At 35.3% G+C, this 19,612-nt stretch overlaps 2 protein-coding genes across 2 annotated transcripts; both read left to right on the top strand.

Moving 5' to 3' along the window:
* The first annotated feature begins 6,143 nt into the window (after positions 1-6,143).
* On the top strand, positions 6,144-9,295 carry LOC131006001 (probable ubiquitin-like-specific protease 2B). The gene is made up of 10 exons (XM_057933153.1): positions 6,144-6,564; positions 6,666-6,756; positions 6,835-6,904; positions 8,146-8,331; positions 8,442-8,497; positions 8,566-8,665; positions 8,767-8,866; positions 8,959-9,054; positions 9,140-9,162; positions 9,237-9,295. Exons 4-10 carry the CDS (start codon positions 8,192-8,194, stop codon positions 9,259-9,261), a joined length of 540 nt encoding a protein of 179 aa, XP_057789136.1. The 5' UTR covers positions 6,144-6,564; positions 6,666-6,756; positions 6,835-6,904; positions 8,146-8,191; the 3' UTR covers positions 9,262-9,295.
* A 4,950-nt stretch (positions 9,296-14,245) lies between these two features.
* Positions 14,246-18,659, top strand: LOC131005961 (uncharacterized). Its single transcript, XM_057933091.1, has 9 exons — positions 14,246-14,442; positions 14,531-14,592; positions 14,708-14,798; positions 15,815-15,901; positions 16,555-16,608; positions 16,971-17,155; positions 17,396-17,478; positions 17,634-17,734; positions 18,161-18,659. Exons 1-9 carry the CDS (start codon positions 14,392-14,394, stop codon positions 18,371-18,373), a joined length of 927 nt encoding a protein of 308 aa, XP_057789074.1. The 5' UTR covers positions 14,246-14,391; the 3' UTR covers positions 18,374-18,659.
* The last annotated feature ends 953 nt before the right edge of the window (positions 18,660-19,612 follow it).

Raw genomic sequence — 19,612 nt, 5'->3', positions numbered from 1 at the left:
GGAAAAATTCTCACTATGCATGTGTTGATCTAGCGGTAGGAGGTTAATGCCCAAGACCCGAGGTCCTGGGTTCGAGTTCTCCGTCGGGCAATCTTTAAATTTTTTTATTTACTTATGTAATTTATCAAAAAAAAAAGAAAAAGAATATTCATCTCATATAAAATGACCCTCAAATTTCGGAAACATGTAGTAAAGAAGATCAAAATATATATGAACCACATGTTTGGACTTAATTCAATTTTCTTTAGGGAAAAATAAATTATTAAAAAAATTGATCTCAATTTGATCAATTGATTACAAAAAATATTAATTTATTTATTAAAATAGTTTTGCTAATTAAAGTAATATTTGAACCAATGTAGAAAGTTTTTAACTTGAAAATATATTATTGAAGTATTCTCATAAGATACAAAAAAAACTATATTCTACTAATTGGAAATTTAGAAACACACTACCAAATTTCATAAAGTAACTTTCCTTAAAAATAGTAACTAAATTATGAAAATCTTAATACGAAATTATTAGTAAAAAAGAATTCATAAGATAAAAATAAACAAATTGTCACTTTTATTGGGTGTACGGTTACTTTTATATAGAATAATTGCCCTTCTATTTAATAACTATCACTTTAATAATTAATAATTTTAATAATAAAAACTTTAATTTTTATTTATTACTAACGGTTATTATGAAACACCATTAATATGGTGTTGGGTCGATTTTTTTGTGTGATTTTCATCTCTCTAATGAATTATGTATTCTATAAAAGCTTGTCTCGAATGTGAGATCCGCATTCAAACAACAAATAACGGGTAATTTCTCTCATTTTTCGAGTCTCAACAGTGATATTCCCTCAATAGATTTCAGTTTTATGAAATTTACAACAAATTTTTGAGCGTTACTGACAGCAGTTTTCTTTTGCACTCTATCTGTTCGAGGAAATGCGTAAATGAATATTGCTATTAATTGTTGTTGCCTTTTGAATCTTGTAGGCTTTGGTTTTGCTATGCTTGGCATCTTTTTCGAGAGTGATAAGAATGTGGATTTGAGACTGTGTGAGTCTAATGAAGTTCGGGCATCTTTATTCCCATTCACAAAACCGGCATGTCGGCCTGAATCCAAGCTCATTCCATGTGCTACCTTTCCTCTCATTCACCACGTCGTCTTGAGCATGTAGCACTTTTATGGTGAGTTTTATTTATAATAGTTAAAATTCATTGGGTGCTTATGATAGTTACTTGAATCAAACGAAATTTCTTGGTCATGATGAATTATAGCTCCTGAATGGATCATATTCATATAGTTTATTGCTATTTCAGTCCTATAGAGTAGCTAGATGGTTGTCAAACGAGCCTTAAGGTTAATCGATATAGAAGTGGATGGCTGCAACAAACCATCAGCAAAAAAAGAAGAGAGAAAATAGGCTACAAAGCTAGATTAAATTGATCAAAGTAGGAACAAAAATTGATTTGATACACACATGCTGCAGTCACCAATGATCACAAATTAGTAATTAGGCCCTAGTCAGCACCAGCAGCTCTTGTGGTGCATAAATACGAATTAGATTCGGGGTCGAATAATTTTGTTCAACTTCTGGGCGGTGGAGGAGTTTGAACTTCCTCGAGGAACCTCATTTTTCGACGTATATTTCCCAAATAATCATTTCAATTATGTTTCGTACATAATTTATGTATTTGATGCTAGAGTAGGAAGCTAAATACTTGATCTCTATTGAAAGAATCAGGAATTTTAGTGTAAAATTCATCAAGTAGATATTTAATGTTTAATGAAAAATAAAGCTTGATGTTTGCTCCAAGTACTCAACTTATTTCTAACTTCCTAGTCTTCTGCAACCACAAATCAAAACTAATAGACACGTGTCGTGAAATGACTCGTAGAAATAGTTGAGTCCTTTCCAACCAGACCGGCGGCGTGAGTTCACAAAAATCAATTTTGGTGATGCTACAAAAACAGAGAATCCTTAACTTAATATATATAACTCCCTGGATGATGCTTTTAAGATTGCACTAGGAGAGGACACACATGCAGCTTCTCTGTTTACACTCCTAAAGGTGCCTTATGCGGATAACCTCAGACACGGGATGGACCTCTTGCTTCGCCACTATAACGTAGTAGAAAATTGTTTTAAATTTGGCAGAGTGGAGATGGGAATTACACTAGAGGATGTTTTATACTGGTCTCCCGATTTATGGCAAAGCAGTAATATGTAAAAGTGATAGAGACCTTGATGTCTTCAGTAGGTAGTTAGCTATCCCCGAGCAAGACATTAAAAGCCATAGAGTCAGGCTGTCTACACTGAGAGAAATTGCTAGGGGATAGATGATGATCTAGACAGAAGAAAATTAGTTGTTTAGTATACATGGTGTATTGCATGATCACTCCTATGAATGATGGACAAGGAGTTGTGCACGTTTAATTTTACTAATAATTTTATTTGTAGACTTTTGTTTTGGAATATATGCCGAGTATGATGGAGGTTATATACCCCAGATGGAAGCTTGAACAACCCAGAAAATTTCCACTAGGGGCTTACTACTCACAGATTTTGGGTAGGTGCAGCAAAGATAACTTCAATGTGGTGGGCAAAGATGTAGTGAAGCAAGCCTTGGAGACGAATCCTGTATGTATTTTCTTTTCTTTAGAATAGAAAGCGTGCTTAATATTTGCATTAGCTATCTAATTTTATAACCTTTTAAGATAAACACTTTAGAACTTTTTCATATTTCTTTATAAAAAGATTGATTAATGTAATAATCAATAAGCTGAAGTTTTTAGCTTGGATATCTGGTTTTACTTCACTGTGTGTGTGGTTTAGCTTATACATTTCTGCATTTATCATGAGTAGGTCTGTTGTTATTGAAAATTCACTATTTTGGCCAGATTCATGATTTGGACTTAAAGGAAAAAAAAATGATCTGAAATTTTGTTTATCTTAGATGACATTTGTTGGTTATTTTGTCTCTACATCGTAGTGAATACTTCTTTTTTCTATATCCTTCTGTAATTTTTTTTTTTTGGTAAAATAGGATTTATTACCAAGTGAACCGATGGAGTTTACAAACTAAAAAACAATAATAACAAAGCTGGGCTAATCAGCCAACAGACTGGCTAATTTAGCATCTTTATTACAACAGATAGCTACAATGATTTTGCATCTCCTAACCACCTGCAAAGCTAATTGTTGTTTGTCTTGAAACCTTCTCACATTCCGCTCAATCCATATCTTGTTCATGGTAGTGAGATCCTGATCCTTGATATAGTAGGCATGTATCATTTGATCCACAACTTGTCTTTTTTTCTGAGCTACACTCCATAGATGTTTGCATAGGGCTGCCTTGTTCCATTCTTGAATGCTGATGATATTCCACCCTCCAGCTTGTTCGGGCAAACACATTTTATCCCAAGCAACTAGTGCCTTCTTTGTTATGCTAGCTGCACCTGTCCATAAAAGGATCGACAAGCACTTTCTATCATCTGCATAACCTTTCTTAGGAATTAGAAACACGTGACACCAGTATGTTTGGACTCCCAGTATCACAGACTTTATCAACCGTAACCTCCCAGCATAAGTAAGAAGTTTTGCCGACCAACATTCAATTCTAGCAAGTATTTTCTTGAGTAAAGGCTGGCATTGTAATACAGAGAGTTTCTTTGTAGACAGAGGCACTCCTAAGTATTTGAAAGGGAGTTCACCTTTACTCATACCTGTTTCTGCAAGAATCTGACTTTGCATGGCTTCAGATACCCCCAAAAATATATAATCCTTTTGCAATATTATTTTCTATATCCGTTCAGATTTACTAAAATGATTATTGAAATTCTTTTACATTCTTCTTGCTAGATCGTTTGGTCTCCTTACGAAAGATGGATGGACTACGTGCCTCCCAATTTGGTCCCCCAAGCGTGGGCAGCATTTGCGCACACAGTTCTCCATTTCTTCAATGAGATGGTGAATCATTGTCCTCATTTGTGCTACAAGAAGTTTGGGCTTGTTGAGACTGACTTGAAGCACATTGAAAAATTGCCAAAGCTCAAAGTGAAGAGTAGGACGAATAGTGAAAAGCAGAACTGGCTTGAAAGGCACAAGACACAAATTGAGATCTGGAAGGAAAAAGAAAAAAACTTGATTGTGAAACTGCCCAGGTTTGATGAGTTATTTTTTATTTTTATTTTTATTTTTGATGTTTCAATACCTATCTTAACTTGTGATTGGAATCTTTTCAATTTGCAGGGAACTCCAATACTATCTAGACAGTGAAGAAGAAGAAGTTATATATTTGGGATAAAGTAGGAGTGAAAGGGCTTTCAATAACTTTATATACTCGGGGGATAATTTTCCAATCATCATCAAAAGAACGGACCTGGAGACCTTAGACGCCAGAGCTCATATCAACGATGTCATCATTGAATTTTATATGAGGTAAGTTAGAGTTGTTAAAGTAGTTTCATATATTTTCCAAGTAGTTTGCTCTTGCAGCTTTAGTAGTAATATAAAGCGTGTGGTTTAATGACAGATATCTTATAAATAATACTATACCGAAGGATGAGCACAGGTTCCACATGTTCAGTCCTTTTTTCTTTCAAAAGATTCTCAAAAATAAAAACAGCTTAGGAGCAGTTGATTTTGAGTCTGTACATTCATGGACAAAGGATGTGAATCTCTTTCAAAAATATTATGTGCCGATTCCTTTATGCATGAGGTAATACATGTGTGGAGCTTTTAGATATGTGTATATATATATATACAAGTTACAAGTTCTTGAGTTGGTTACTTCTGAATTTTATTTTTCTTGTTCTACTAGTGAACATTGGAGTTTGATTATCATCTGCTATCGTGGACAAGTGGCCCTTTTAGGCGGTATGATCTCTTATCATCTTTTACAATTTTGTGTTGTTTTTTTATAAGCTACAAAAATCCTTGTGTAGAAAAAAATATGGATGGGTCAACGAAAGTGCCATGTATTCTGCACTTTGACTCCATTAAAGGAACACACGCAGACGCAGGGATTGAAGAAACAATTAGAAGGTAAATTGGCAAATTTTTTCTTGTTGCTAGAAGATATTTTGATACTCACCAGAGCATTTAGAATTCCTGTTGTTGACTCTTACTTATCTTGAAATGGTAGGTACTTATTTGATCATTGGAAGGTTAAAGAAGGAGTGAATGAGCAAGAGAAGGAAAGGATTGAAAATAATTTTCTATCATTGAAGTTTTTCTTCCCTTGAGGTTCTCTTACTCCCATTAATTTCATCGGTTCTTTTACTCGCCATCTTTAAGCTTCTCAATTTTGTTTCTTTTCTGTATATACCGTGTTTCAGCTACCAATGCAGGAGAATATCCCTCATTCAAACAACAAAAAAAGGGTAATTTCTCTCATTTTTCGAGTCTCAACAGTGATATTCCCTCAATAGATTTCAGTTTTATGAAATTTACAACAAATTTTTTAGCGTTACTGACAGCAGTTTTCTTTTGCACTCTACTGTTCGAGGAAATGCGTAAATGAATATTGCTATTAATTGTTGTTGCCTTTTGAATCTTGTAGGCTTTGGTTTTGCTATGCTTGGCATCTTTTTCGAGAGTGATAAGAATGTGGATTTGAGACTGTGTGAGTCTAATGAAGTTCGGGCATGTTTATTCCCATTCACATAACCGGCATGTCGGCCTGAATCCAAGCTCATTCCATGGAAAATCTGGTCTATCACAAGCCGCAGTGCACACCGGACCAGTTTCTAGAGCTCCAAGAAGTACAGCTGGAAAACCTTACATGGGTGCAACGTCCACTGCCTTCCAAAAAAAACAGCGGAAAATTTGCTCAGAATTTTGAGGACATTTATAAGGAGGTGCTCAAAGACTGGGACAAAAAGATGGTGACAGATTTTCTGCCAAAATCAGAGGAGGAGAGGGATGTTCCCGCTGACCACGTAATCTAAATTTTGGGTTTTCAGTTAAGGTTTTAGCGAAAGATGCTAAAGTGTTTGCACCATTTTCACATTCATATTTTACGGTTCTTTATATTTTATTTTCTTTTGTAGAGTGAGAGTATTCAAACACCCCAAGAGGACGAGGGTGATTCCTTGGAGAACGACCAGGTAATCTATTATACTAATTGAATGTGATATATATTTGCTAATCTTAGTTTTGTTTTTGTTTCGGTAAATAGTTGAATTTTGATGTTATTTTATTTGCCTAGTATGTCCGTGTGGCAGCATATCTCTACACGAATGTATGGAAGAGTTGTTTTGACAAAAAACAAGGATACCGAGCCATGCTTGACCCAACATTTGCGGTTTGGAAAAACTGCTATGCCTGATTGGTTTTTGTTGCAGTGTCGTGCTGCGCAAGGATACTCCGATTTTTCAAAGTATACCAAACATATCAGGGAAATGCATTGTGTGAAAATTAGTGTAATCTTTGTCCCAGTCCTTGAACAAAATCGCTGGTGGTGTGCTGCGTACTCAGTGAACACGAGGGAGATCCTCGTGATTGATTCATTGAGTACAAAGAATGCATTATCAGTACATGAACAAAGATTGACAGAGCTGGTATGTGCAATGCTTTCATATAATTCTTATAGCATCAATATTTGCATTTGAAATATTTGTAGCCTTTCTTTAAGCAATCTGCTCTTGGTCAATGAACACAGTTTTCAAGAGCTTGCCGGGGTCCACAGACCATCCTATAGATACTCTAAAATGGAATCGTGAACCTATAGAGATGATGGAGCAAACTGACGGGTAATACTCTTTATTAGATATAATTTAGATGTGATGTGATTTTAGGTTGAAAGTACTAATATTATGTACCTGTTGCAGTAATAGCTGTGGTGTTTGCATGCTGGCTGCTATCAAGATTAGTGCCACACGATACGGGAATGTGAATCTGGTATGTAACATAATCTTTTCAAATACTATTAATGTAAATTACCTAGCAAATTTGGACAAAATTTGAGGGGGCCAATCTTTTTTATTTTATTCTACTTCACAACAATTTACTCCCACTTTACAAGCTCAAATACTTCCAATTCTAGCCCATCAGATGTTGGACCCAAATATAAGCACAATTTTTGTTTCAAATAAGAACACACATCATTATCCAAACCACATCAACAAGAACACACACACACACACACTGAGTCAACAAGCAATATATTAAACAGCTAAACCCCATCAAATTAAAACTGCCGAAAAGGGAAAATCACACACGAATTCTAGAGTAGAATGGATTAAGCTTGGTGATTCAAATACCATGCAGCACTGGGGCTAGATGTATGCAGCACCGGGTCTAGATAGTTTATGTTAATTTATCTTAGGAGGGGCTAGATCTATGCAACCCTGGGGCTAAAGATTTGAGAATTTTATAATGTCAGAAAACTTCTGAAGTAGAAAACAAAAGTGGATTCCTATTGCACCAAAAAAAATAGCTATAACAGTTCTTGAAATAAGATAAATAAAATTATTGAATAGAGGTTTAGATTTTATTGATAAATAGCAGTCCGATCAGCCATATGTTGTCACGATTATGAGCAATTTTAATGTAACGACAATCTGAATTAAACTTTGATTGAGAATATTACAAAAAAGAGCGTCGCTTTAGTTTTATTTCACTTTCTTTAGAGCATCAACATCGGCGGGTGTGAAGCCGGGATCGATCCCGATCTATCGCACCCGCAACCGATGCCGCACCCGGGTGCAATGGAGGTGGAGCGATGGAATGCTCCTGCTGCGAAGGTGGAGCGAAGGGGATGGGTGTGCTACACGCGCCCCATTTCCGTAATTAAAAAAAATATTAAAATCTATTGAGTTCGGGCGGGTGCAATACCATTGCTGGACTGAGTGCATGGTTGTTGATGCTCTTATAGTGTAGCTAATCTAACAACTTGTCTTATACTTTGTTTTTTGTTTTTTTATTTTATTTTCGGTACAAACTATAATTATTGACAATAAAATAGATATCGATCTTAAAATTTATAGTGGAGTATTGTGGCTGGATTTTATTACATTTTTATGGATTATAGTTTGTTTTTTTCTTTCGAAAAATCAAGAACAATTACTTTGATAATTTTTTTCTATTCTAAGAAAAATGTGACTTTTGATAGTAATATAAAGCGTGTGGTTTAATGACAGATATCTTATAAATAATACTATACCGAAGGATGAGCACAGGTTCCACATGTTCAGTCCTTTTTTCTTTCAGAAGATTCTCAATAATAAAAACAGCTTTGGAGCAGTTGATTTTGAGTTTGTACATTCATGGACAAATGATGTGAATCTTTTTCAAAAAGATTATGTGCTGATTCCTTTATGCATGAGGTAATACATGTGTGGAGCTTTTAGATATGTGTATATATATATATATATATATACAAGTTACAAGTTCTTGAGTTGGTTACTTCTGAATTTTATTTTTCTTGTTCTACTAGTGAACATTGGAGTTTGATTATCATCTGCTATCCTGGACAAGTGGCCCTTTTAGGCGGTATGATCTCTTATCATCTTCTACAATTTTGTATTGTTTTTTTATAAGCTACAAAAATCCTTGTGTAGAAAAAAATATGGATGGGTCAACGGAAGTGCCATGTATTCTACACTTTGACTCCATTAAAGGAAGACACGCAGACGCAAGGATTGAAGAAACAATTAGAAGGTAAATTGGCAAATTTTTTCTTGTTGCTAGAAGATATTTTGATACTCACCAGAGCATTTGAGAATTCCTGTTCTTGACTCTTACTTATCTTGAAATGGTAGGTACTTATTTGATCATTGGAAGGTTAAAGAAGGAGTGAATGAGCAAGAGAATGAAAGGATTGAAAATAATTTTCTATCATTGAAGTTTTCTTCCCTTGAGGTTCTCTTACTCCCATTAATTTCATCCGTTCTTTTACTCACCATCTTTAAGCTTCTCAATTTTGTTTCTTTTCTGTATATACCGTGTTTCAGCTACCAATGCAGGAGAACTCGTACGATTGTGGCGTTTTCCTGCTTCACTATGTAGAACAATTTCTTGAGCTGACTTCAAACAGGACAACTGACTTTGTAAGTTGTTATTATGTTTTGTACTTTTTCTTCATATCAAGAGCTGGATTTGTTGATGCACTGATATCTCTAATTTTCTTTTCAGATGGAACAGCTTGATCAGAATTGGTTTGTTTCTTTCTGATGTTTCTCTCAAGAAACATGATGATATTAGAACACTTATCAACTCCATGATGATGCAGTGAAGGAAACCCAACCTGCAGATGAAAATGTCCAGACTAAGGTATATGATAACTGATTTTGGTGATATTCACAAAGCCATTTCACTCACCTGATTTAGAACAGACTCCAATTTTGCAGGCGAGTTTCTCCAGCCTAAGTGTCACTCTTGAAGCCCAGGACAGCCCATGTCGAGAGCTGCCTAACTGTGATCTTGAACTCCCTGACAGACCACGTCGAAGGCTGCCTAACTGGATGACGGATCGGCCACGTCGAGAGCTGCCTCCTAGGTCAAAAGGATGTGTGCACAATAAGAAATTCACACCTGCAGATTATGACACGAAGAAGGAGAAGAAATGAACGATAGTTCTCTATGTCAAGAACTGGAACAACTATTTGTTTTGAACTTTTTTCTGACCGATAGTTCTTCATTCATGTTTTGTTTTAACTTTTTTATCCGTAACTAACTTATGGTGTAAAATGAGTTGATTAACAAATTAATTGGACTATAATTATCTCCTAATTATTTCCAAATAAGGAAATATGACAAGAGTAGTGAGACGTCACAAAAAGGAATACAAGACACCATTGACGAGACGGAGGGAGTAATAAAATAAAATTTATAATTGTTACATTATCACTGTTATTTTTACTTAAAATGCTTCCCGTGCAATGCGCGGGCCACGATTCCCCAAGGAGTTTTTAATAATTTTAAGGAAAAAAAAAAAAAAAAGCTGTTGATCAGCGAGAGAGGCTTCTCACCTGCTTATTATTATTAAAAAGACACCGAAGTTTTCCAAATGCTTAAAATCAACGAGGGTCATTTCTATAATTTATTTTTCGAAAAAGTGGCAAATACATCCCTAACGTAGACACCCTTAAGGAAACGTTAAGTGCTGTTAACACCCTAACATAACTATAAGTGATGCAAATTCACCCTTCGTCTAACAGAAAATCCAACACCGTTAAAAATTGATTTTCCAATTTTATTTTTCATTTTTAATTCATCAATTTCTTTTCTTTTTAATTTTCATTCTCCATTTCTTACTTTTTCTTTTTTCTTCTTTTACATTATTCTTCTTCAATCTCTAAATCCTCTCTCTCGGACCCTATATCATTGTTCCATCATCACACAAGTTAAATCATTGAAGAAGAATATGCTTTTTTTTTCAGAGAAAAACACATGAAGCATATGCTTGATTAGGTTAGATTAATATATCTTTCAAGCCTAATCCTCAAAACCAAACTGAGGATGACTTGAAACTAACATATTTAATTATTATTATTACATAAAAACCAAATTAATCTGTCAAAACAGAACCCTTATCAGATCAAACAATCCAAAATGCAATCATCAAGACTAAACTTTTGCCTTGAGATATTTGCTTCTTCAATTATTTTACGAGTCATTGAAATTCAGAATAAATAAACAGGGATAGTATTTAGTAACATCCTGGGCATGGTATTTGAAAATCCATGGTATTTGAAAATCGGGGGATCACCATGATTGGTGATCCCCCGATTTTCAAATACCATGGATTGTATTCTGTGCACAACGAAGTTGACTGGGCAAAGTTTATTACACGAGTGGGTTCTGATAAAGTAAGTATAATCATTACTTCCTTCAATATTACTAGTGATGCATACATGTTTACTAGTTGATCATTTTGGAACATATGCATATACAGATACTTAATTGCCAACAAGACAGTGAATGTAATTCAAGAGAGACATAGTTTAAGAGCTTTGAAAATTTCCTTGTCTCAAAGATTGTGCATGAGCGCCTTGCCAACCGCATGCTTGAAGATATTGCAGCTGATTTTCTCAAATTTAGCTTGAAATCGGTTGTGGAAATGCATGGCATATCCGATGTTGACAGTGTTATTCAGATGGGGAGAGAACATCTTGGGGTAGGTGAAGATAGTTGGGAACTACTTCTTGCTTCAGCTATAAAGGGATGTCAAATTTCGATGGCAAAGAAAGGCTCCTAATCTCTCACATCATCGAATGCAGCTGTAAGTAAATCTCTCACATCCCCTGTTTTTTCCTCTTCTTCTTTTTTTGAGTAGTGTCTCTCTTGAGCAGAACACAAGCAATTGCATGGATGAGAATCTTGAAGGCCGGACTGACAAAGGCCGGTAAGTCAATCTCTCACATCCCTTTTTTTTCTTTTTTCTTTTTCTGATTAGTTGTGTCTCTCTTGGGTCACCCCAACAGAACACAAGTCATTCTATAGATGAGAATCTGGAGACTCTGAAGCGTAGTAGAGATGAGCCAACAAGAGATGATACAAATAAACAAAAACATGCGGATGGCACAAAGACACACAAAGAAGAGGCTGAGAACATGAGTGGTTGGTATGAACAAACAATATTTGTATTTGTGGCTTGACAACATTTAACTTTTTCAATACTTAGTTAAAGTGTGTATAATATGATCGAGTTGTTAACAAACTAAAAGAAATATTTGGGTCGTTTATTACACCGTTTAAACATCAGTGTTTAACTAGTGTAATAAACGACCCAAATATAGCAAGTACTTTAGTCCATTAGTCAAACTAATTAAATAACACTCGTTTACTTTACAAACTAAACGAAATGCAAAAACGTTTTTCAGTATTTTTGGGTCTAGGAACACATCAAAAATGCAAAAACGTTTTCAGTATTTTTTCTTATTAATTGTTAATTATGCTTCCGTGCTATTGATAATTTTTACCTTTTTCAGGCATTAGTTCATGGAGAAGAGGAGCTGTTTGAAAGTAGGGTTGCTGAAATAGAAGTACAGCCGAAGGGTGAAACTGAAGCACGGTCTAACAGTGTTGCTGAAATGGATTCACCAAGTGAAGCAGATTCACAGCCCAAGACCAAGAAACAGAAATATCAGAGGCTGGCTCAGGATGTGAGAAATAATCAGTCATTAGTGCTAGCATCAGGAAACAAGAGACTAAGAAAAACAGTATATAATTGAAAATGATTTATTAGTTGTGTTTTAGTGGTTAAAAAACTCTGTAGTATTTGTGTTTTCTGACATACAATCCCCTCTCGATGTGTATTCCAACTGTGATTGATAACACATTTTCGCGAAATGCTTTTTTGGGTCTAGGAACACATCAAAAATGCAAAAACGTTTTTCAGTGACTTGGAACACATCTCCCTGGAATAGTTTTTTGGGTCTGGGAACATATCTCAAAACACACATTATGTGGAAAAAATGAAGTGATAGAGGAATTGAATATTTTTGTGATATTTTGTGGAGTATTGTAATTACACTGCTTGTGATATTTTGTGGAGCATTGTGGCTGGATATTAGGGCATCATATAATAAGGGTTTGTTTGTAAACTGTTCTGTGTGACGTGTTTTCTGAATCCAACCGTGTTTTCTTGTAAGTGTTCTCCTGAAAAACACGTCTTGTGGAGATGTACCGAAAAGTGTTTTTCAGAATACAAAACGCTTTCCTCGTGATATGTTTTTGAGTAATATGATATGTTTTCCAAAATGTGTTTTCCAATAAAAAACACGAATCGAGCATATGTGTTTTCTTTAAGCACTGAAAAGTGTTTTTCAGCAAATGGGCTGAGGCCCACCGGAAAAAAAAAAAGAGGAAAAAATTTCCCTTATAAATCGGTTTGTGAAAGGATCTGAGCTCAACACTGGTGGAGCAATATTAAGATTTTTTAAGTAAGGAGAGAAAAATTTTACTCACTCCATCACCGAAAACATACTAATGCCTATCTTATTAAAGACAAAAGGCTAATGCAAAAAAGAGAGAAGTCTCGTCACCTCATGTTTCTTTGTTTTAGGATCAAATGTATCCTGAAAAACACTTTTCGGTACATCTCCACAAGACGTGTTTTTCAGAAGAACACTTTCAAGAACACACGGTTGGAGTCAGAAAACACGTCACACAAGTGGTAAAAAAAATGGCAGGAAGTTGAGGTCACGAAACTCTATATTTTTTCTTTTTTTCAATCTCTTCCGGTTACCAAAGTATCATTAGAAAGATAACGTCAATAGCTTTCCAATTATACCTTCAGATAGGGCTGGGAATCGGGTCGGGATCGGGTACCCTACTCGAAAAAATCGGGTACCCGATCCCGATTAAGACGAGAAATCGATACCTGATCCCGAACCCGAAAAAAAATTGGGTACTCTAATACCCGACTCCGGTCGGGTATTAGGGTACCCTAATTACCCGGTCAAAATTACATGTTTCAGGTCAAACTGTGTAAAATCGGGTATTTCGGGTATTAGCGTACCCGGTTTTCCTTAATCGGGTATTAGGGTACCCTAATACCCGAAAATACTCGATTTTTTTTTTAAAAAATTCGAAAATCTATATTAATAAATAATACTCCCTCCGTCCCGCCCAAGATGCTACATATTCCTTTTTGGGCCGTCCCAACGAAGATGCTACATTTCTATATTTGGCAAAAATAAGGAATTTTAAACACTTAATTAACACAAATTAAGTATTTCTTTATTACATTCTCTCTCCTACTTTATCACTTTATTACCTTCTCTTTCTTACTTTATCACTTTCTCTCTCATACTTTATCACTTTATTACCTTATCTTTCTTACTTTATTACCTTCTCTTTCTTACTTTATCACTTTATTATTACACACTTAAAACATTAATCTACAACTCCTTAAATCCCGTGCCCAAAGGTAAATGTAGCGTCTTGGCCGGGACGGAGGGAGTATATAACATCACATCAAAATTGAAAATTGAAAATTTTGTAGGTAGGGTTACAGTTTAGTAGTTCACTCCTTTGATTTGAAAATTGAAATTAAGGAATTAAAATTTAATTAAATAATTTAATATATATTTAATAAAAATCGGGTATTTTGGGTATACCTGATCGGACCCGATACCCGATTTTTCCCCACCCTAAATACTCGATCCCGAACCCGGTCCCTAATTTTTCGGGTATAAAGTACCCGATACCCGATTTTTTCGGGTCGGGTATTCGGATACCCTATACCCGAACCCTATCTTCCCACCCATACCTTCAGATTTGCCATCATGGGCAATGAAATGATGACCCGACCCGACCCTTTTCACATGATTCTAAAACCCGCTTTAAACCTCCCCCTCTCTCTCTCTCTCTCCAATTCCTCTCCTCTCTCGCCACCTCCGACGGCCGCAGATTAACAGAGCGTTTGAAGGAACGAAATCATGTTAAAACGGGGGAAATCATCGGTTTTAACTGTCGCTGAGAAATGCAAGGTTTGTAATCTTATATGCTAATTCATGCTCCATTAATTAGTGCTTTTGATTTTCAGACTGTTATTCATGTATCACCTTTTTGTGGTAGACTGTATTGGCTTCCAATTGGCAGGGTAAGCTCAATACCGTCAAAGCCGATTCCCACGATAGGTATGCATAGTACCAAATTCACAACTAGCTGATGTATATATACATATATGATACATATAAATTCTCCTTGGTGGGTTATTTTGGTTCTCTGATGCTTATTTGTTGTGGTATTTAGCAAGGAGGAGATTTACACTTCAAGAGTGAAGTATTTTGTGAGGAAAGGAAGGCCGTATATTTGGGTGCCTGAGAAGGAGCTGCATAATGTGGTAACATTTCTTCTCTGATTGGGCATTTACTTTTGACGATTAACTTAGATAGATAAAAGTAGTGTAGGTTAGTCCATTGTTCATTAAGATGGATTCGAACTTTGGGATATCTCAAGGCACTTTATAATTTATATTATTTGAGCTAATTTTGCTTGTTTCATATTCCAGTGGGATTGGAGAATCCTAGTAATGAAAATATAAATACTCAATCATGTATTCTATCAATTATTTGAGCTAATTTTGCTTGATTCATATCCCTGTGGACTGTGGAGTGGGATTGGCGAATCCTAGTAATGAAGATATAAACACCCAATCATGTATCTCCTCAATTTGTCAATTATAAAAAGTAAATGCCCTCTGAATGTGTTGGTGTTGTGAGTCATGGGTGATGGCGAACTTTCCTAAGATGGCTTTGTTTTTGATGCATTCACTTAGCACAAAGATCGTTATTTAGTACTTGTTTTGTATTTCTTTTTGGGTAATCACTTTAACTAGATTAAATTGAGCCACATTACAATCTTATTCTCCTAAATAACCATATCAAAAGTAACTAGGCCAAGTGAAGTGGGACAGAGGGAGTAGTATAATGTTTCATTTCCTCTACCAATATCAGAAAAGAAAATGATCATTACATGCTTGAAAATTGGCAATTATATGGAGATTTTTACCAACAAATCTTGTCAGTTTTAACACAAAGTAGTTTGCCATTTATATGTTCTATCTTGAATGATATACTAAATTTTGTGTAAGCGAATGACAGATTACACGTGATTTTCCAATGAAAGAATAGTACTGAATATTGGCTGCAGTGTCATTGTAGAGTTTAAGGGTTTTATTTCTGTTATCTTGACATAGAAACCTAACTTGATAATATATGCGTCGACAGAATAGATTACCATTATCTATCCAAGTGTTATTTCTTCTAGCATATATAAAGTTGCTTATGATAGTAATACAGCCAAGTCAGTTGCTCTGTTGGTGTTCTTTCCTTTCTCATCAATTCTTTTCTCTTACAGAATACTATTATTGATGAACGTGGCTCGTTTGCTGTGAGTAGCCCCTTTCCAGGGCCACTTGCGAGCATACTGAAATCAATTAAAAAGGTGAATTTGGTAACCTTTTTAAGTTTCAGATGGCATTTGCTCCTTATTCTCCTTCAGCTGTGTGCTTGGCATTTGTAATCTGCTTGGTTCATCCATCTGCCATTCAATCTGCTTGCTGAAACCAAGAAAAAATAAATATGAAGGAAATGTTAACTTGTTCATAGGTCTTTCTGTATAATATATGGTTAGTCATGTTTTGTGTCCCCAACTTTCAGCGAATTCCAGAAAATGTCCCCCCAACTTTCACTTTCTATTCTAAAACCCCCAAGTTCAATGTGTCCCGCTATACAAAATTCGGTGATAGAATGACGATTCACCTCGCTGGATTCTTAGGTGGAAGTGGAACGACGTTGTTTTATTGGGTGAGGTTGAAAAAAAAGTTTTCACCTAAGAATTCTAAGAATCCTCAGAGGTGACTCATCATTTTGTACTTGAGACATTCTTTGGAAAATGCTAAAAGAGTTGGAGGCTTTTTAATAGAAAACGGAAGTTGGGGACATTTTTTGGATAACTCTGAAAGTTGGGGACACAAAACATGATTTACCCTATAATGTATTTGGTATAAGTTGGCCTTCTTGCAATTGCAAAGCCTGCACTCTGGGTATTTTTGCATCGGAACAATCCTAAGATATTTATTGCTTTATTTCATGCAGCTTCCAGCTCGGGTTGCTCTAATTGGTGATGCTGTCCTCGTTGAAGAGGAAAAGGTATGAAGTAGTCCAAATATCACAAGTTATTATTGCTAATGCTTTTAACCGGATTTTTTCTTCGTGATGTTGAGATCTAATATTGTTTGACGGTTGACTGGAAATTCTCGCCTAATATGTAGTTTCCATTGAATTAATGCTTCATTTGAGCAACAGAGCTTATTTATCAGCCAAGTACTATTTGTTTCAGCAGGCTTTGTACAATATGCAATCTGATAATGGTTAGGTTTTACGCATCAGAATATTCATTTTATGGCTTGACTGTTCAAGTACGACGAAGCTACTTATGTGTAAAAAACGTTTTCTTGCTGGCTCATGAAAAGAAGGTGTGAATCCTTTTGTTCTTTCTTACTATGTTACAGGCTAAGTTAGCAGCTGAATACCTTAAGAAAATCCTGTTAGCAGACCAGAAGGCTGTTGAGGAGTTAAGCTATTCAGTTTCTGAAATATTGAACTCATCTCATCTTGGTTCTACTTCCCGAATTGCAAATCTCCAGGAATTATTCCAAGGTGATACACAATACAATCTGTACAAGTTCAACGTAAGGTAAAAATCTTCAGAAAATTCCTTCTAACTTCTATTCCAGAATGGCATTGTGTGGATCAAAAAGAACTATTTGTATATTGGAATCTGACTTAAACAAGGATGCAACATATTTGCCTCAAGTTTGAGAATGTTAGTGTTATTCAATTATGCATGAACTATTTATGATTGCTGAGAGCTGTGTCATCAAGCCAATATATCTGTCCTATTTTCAGCTGGTGATGACAGCCCTTTCAATTGCAGGTCGTGCATGTATGTTGACACCAATGCGAAAGTTCATGAAGTAAGTCTTGAAGATATTGAAAAGTCGAAGGCAGATTGTTTAGGTAAGACCATAGGTGCTTATCAGTATATTCTATGAAGGAAGCTTTTATCCTATATTCTATGGAGATGATTGTTGTGCTCATCTTATTTCAAAAATGTCAGCTTTTTTGATAATCTACCTCATGTGACTATAGCATCTTGCATCTTTGTTGTCTAGCTCAATTTTCGATGAGCCTCATTGATGGAATTAATCGAAGTGAGACAAGGCGTCGAGCTCTTATTCTTTTCTGCATCACTTTCCTAAATGAAAATGCGAAGGTAAGACTTTAATTACCTACTTTGGATACTGATGATGTAATTTAATTGTTCACATGCTTCTTGGAACTAACACAAAAGCATGATCCATCTATTTATTTAAATCTAAATAACTAAATAAACTAAAGAAATAAAAGATGACGAGAATAACAGCTTCTGTTCTTAATCTGGAATTCTGCTTTAGTACAACAACCATGTTGCATTGTGAAACATGAGATTTTATGCTAAAAATGATAGCTAGATCAAGAATTTTGGATGTTCATGTAAAGCATTATCAGAACTTGATGGCTACTAAGCTAGAAAAGTTACACCCATGTGTTTATTTTCTCTGGAATTATGGAAGTTTTATTCAAACAAATCTCTGTTACAATATGCAGCTCCACCTCTCCTCTTAATACACAAATATGCTGACTTTTGATTTTCATGAAGGACGCTTTTATTCTATCAGTAGATATGAAGGGTATCGATGTGCTCGCCAAGGTTATTGGTTCTGTGAGGGATGACGGGTCTCGTGAATATCAGTGGAAGGAGTTGAGATTCGCATTCAAAGATGCGGCATCTGATGCTGAGACATTCTGTCAACGGCTGCTTGAAATGGAAGAGGAAGCCCTGAAGAAAATCTCAAGCGTCGCTGGTATATGAGCATACAAGCATGCGAATGCTAATATGATTTTTGATCTAGAATGAAAGTAGAAGCAAAAGGAGTCATGAATCATGATTTTGTTCGTCCCACCGGTGAAGATGGGGGCCCGACGAGCTTATTCAACCGGTTGCATCAACAACTTCTTGAGAGGTGAGATGTGTATATTTGTCTATCTGTTGAATTTGCACCAGTTCTTTCTGAACATTTTAATACAGTGATGAATTTCGAAAGGAAGAACTGAAGAGTAAAGAAAACTTGTGAATTATTGTGGTCACAAAGAAAAATGTGTTGATTGCAATATATTCAATGATAGTCATTATATTGTAAGTCACAAAAGGAGCAAATTTCGTGAGTTGCGGCAAGCATTCATGATGTATACTTGCACATAGGAATAGTATCTTTCTTGATTAGGTTCTTCAACTTTCAATATTGTTGAATTTTTGTGACGATAAGAGCGCAATATGTTGGTAAGACGCTTCTCTTCTAACTAATAAATTGGAGGTTTGAGTCACTTAAAGGGTTAGAGTGTGAGTGCGTTTTTCATTTCTTTGAGTAATAATAATTTTTTTAAAAAAATTGATGAATTGTGTACGTGTGTTGGCCAAGCAGTAAGAGGTAAAATGTCTAAGACCAGAGGTCTTGGGTTAGAGTCTCCTGTGACGCGGTCTTTAAATTTCTTTGTTTAATACTATTAATTTATCTAAAAAAAAATTGATGAATTTTTTTAGTGCAATAATGTGTATGAGTTTATAATACTCTCTGTCTTTAATGATATAATACGGTTTAGGAATTCCATTTGGACCAAATAATGTTTAAACAACTTAAAATGTAATGCAAATTTAACGACTAAACTAAAATTTTAAAACTTGATAATATATACTCCCTCCGTCCCACTTCAATTGGCACTTTTACTTTGGGCACGGAGATTAAGAATAAATGGTTGAGTGTGTAAAGTGGGTGGGGGCCATTTGTTTAATGTGTGTAGAGAAGGTAGGGACCACATGCTATTTTTGGAAAGTGCCAATTGAAGTGGGACAAACAAAAAAGACAAGTGTGCCAATTGAAGTGGGACGGATGGAGTATTTTTTTCTATCTTCACATGGAGTTTATATGTTGAATATGACATAGAATCCATAAAATTGGTTTTTAATCTAATTATACCTCGTGGTTTTACTATTTACGGTAACAAAAATGAACGAAAAATGAAAGAATTAAAGATTTCTCTACCAATTTAAATA

The sequence above is a fragment of the Salvia miltiorrhiza genome, chromosome 1, assembly GCF_028751815.1.
Source record: "Salvia miltiorrhiza cultivar Shanhuang (shh) chromosome 1, IMPLAD_Smil_shh, whole genome shotgun sequence".
Lineage (NCBI taxonomy): Eukaryota > Viridiplantae > Streptophyta > Magnoliopsida > Lamiales > Lamiaceae > Salvia > Salvia miltiorrhiza.
Note: the sequence above shows the minus strand (reverse complement) of the source record. Positions and strands in the feature narration are given on the sequence as shown.

Coding starts and splice junctions, on each gene's coding strand:
- LOC131005961 (XM_057933091.1), top strand. CDS start 14,392: ATGTTAAAACGGGGGAAATCATCGGTTTTAACTGTCGCTGAGAAATGC. Junction 14,443..14,530: donor CTGTCGCTGAGAAATGCAAG/GTTTGTAATCTT, acceptor TTTTTGTGGTAG/ACTGTATTGGCTTCCAATTG. Junction 17,735..18,160: donor TCCTAAATGAAAATGCGAAG/GTAAGACTTTAA, acceptor ATTTTCATGAAG/GACGCTTTTATTCTATCAGT.
- LOC131006001 (XM_057933153.1), top strand. CDS start 8,192: ATGTTCAGTCCTTTTTTCTTTCAGAAGATTCTCAATAATAAAAACAGC. Junction 8,867..8,958: donor TGAAGTTTTCTTCCCTTGAG/GTTCTCTTACTC, acceptor ACCGTGTTTCAG/CTACCAATGCAGGAGAACTC. Junction 9,055..9,139: donor CAAACAGGACAACTGACTTT/GTAAGTTGTTAT, acceptor TTTTCTTTTCAG/ATGGAACAGCTTGATCAGAA.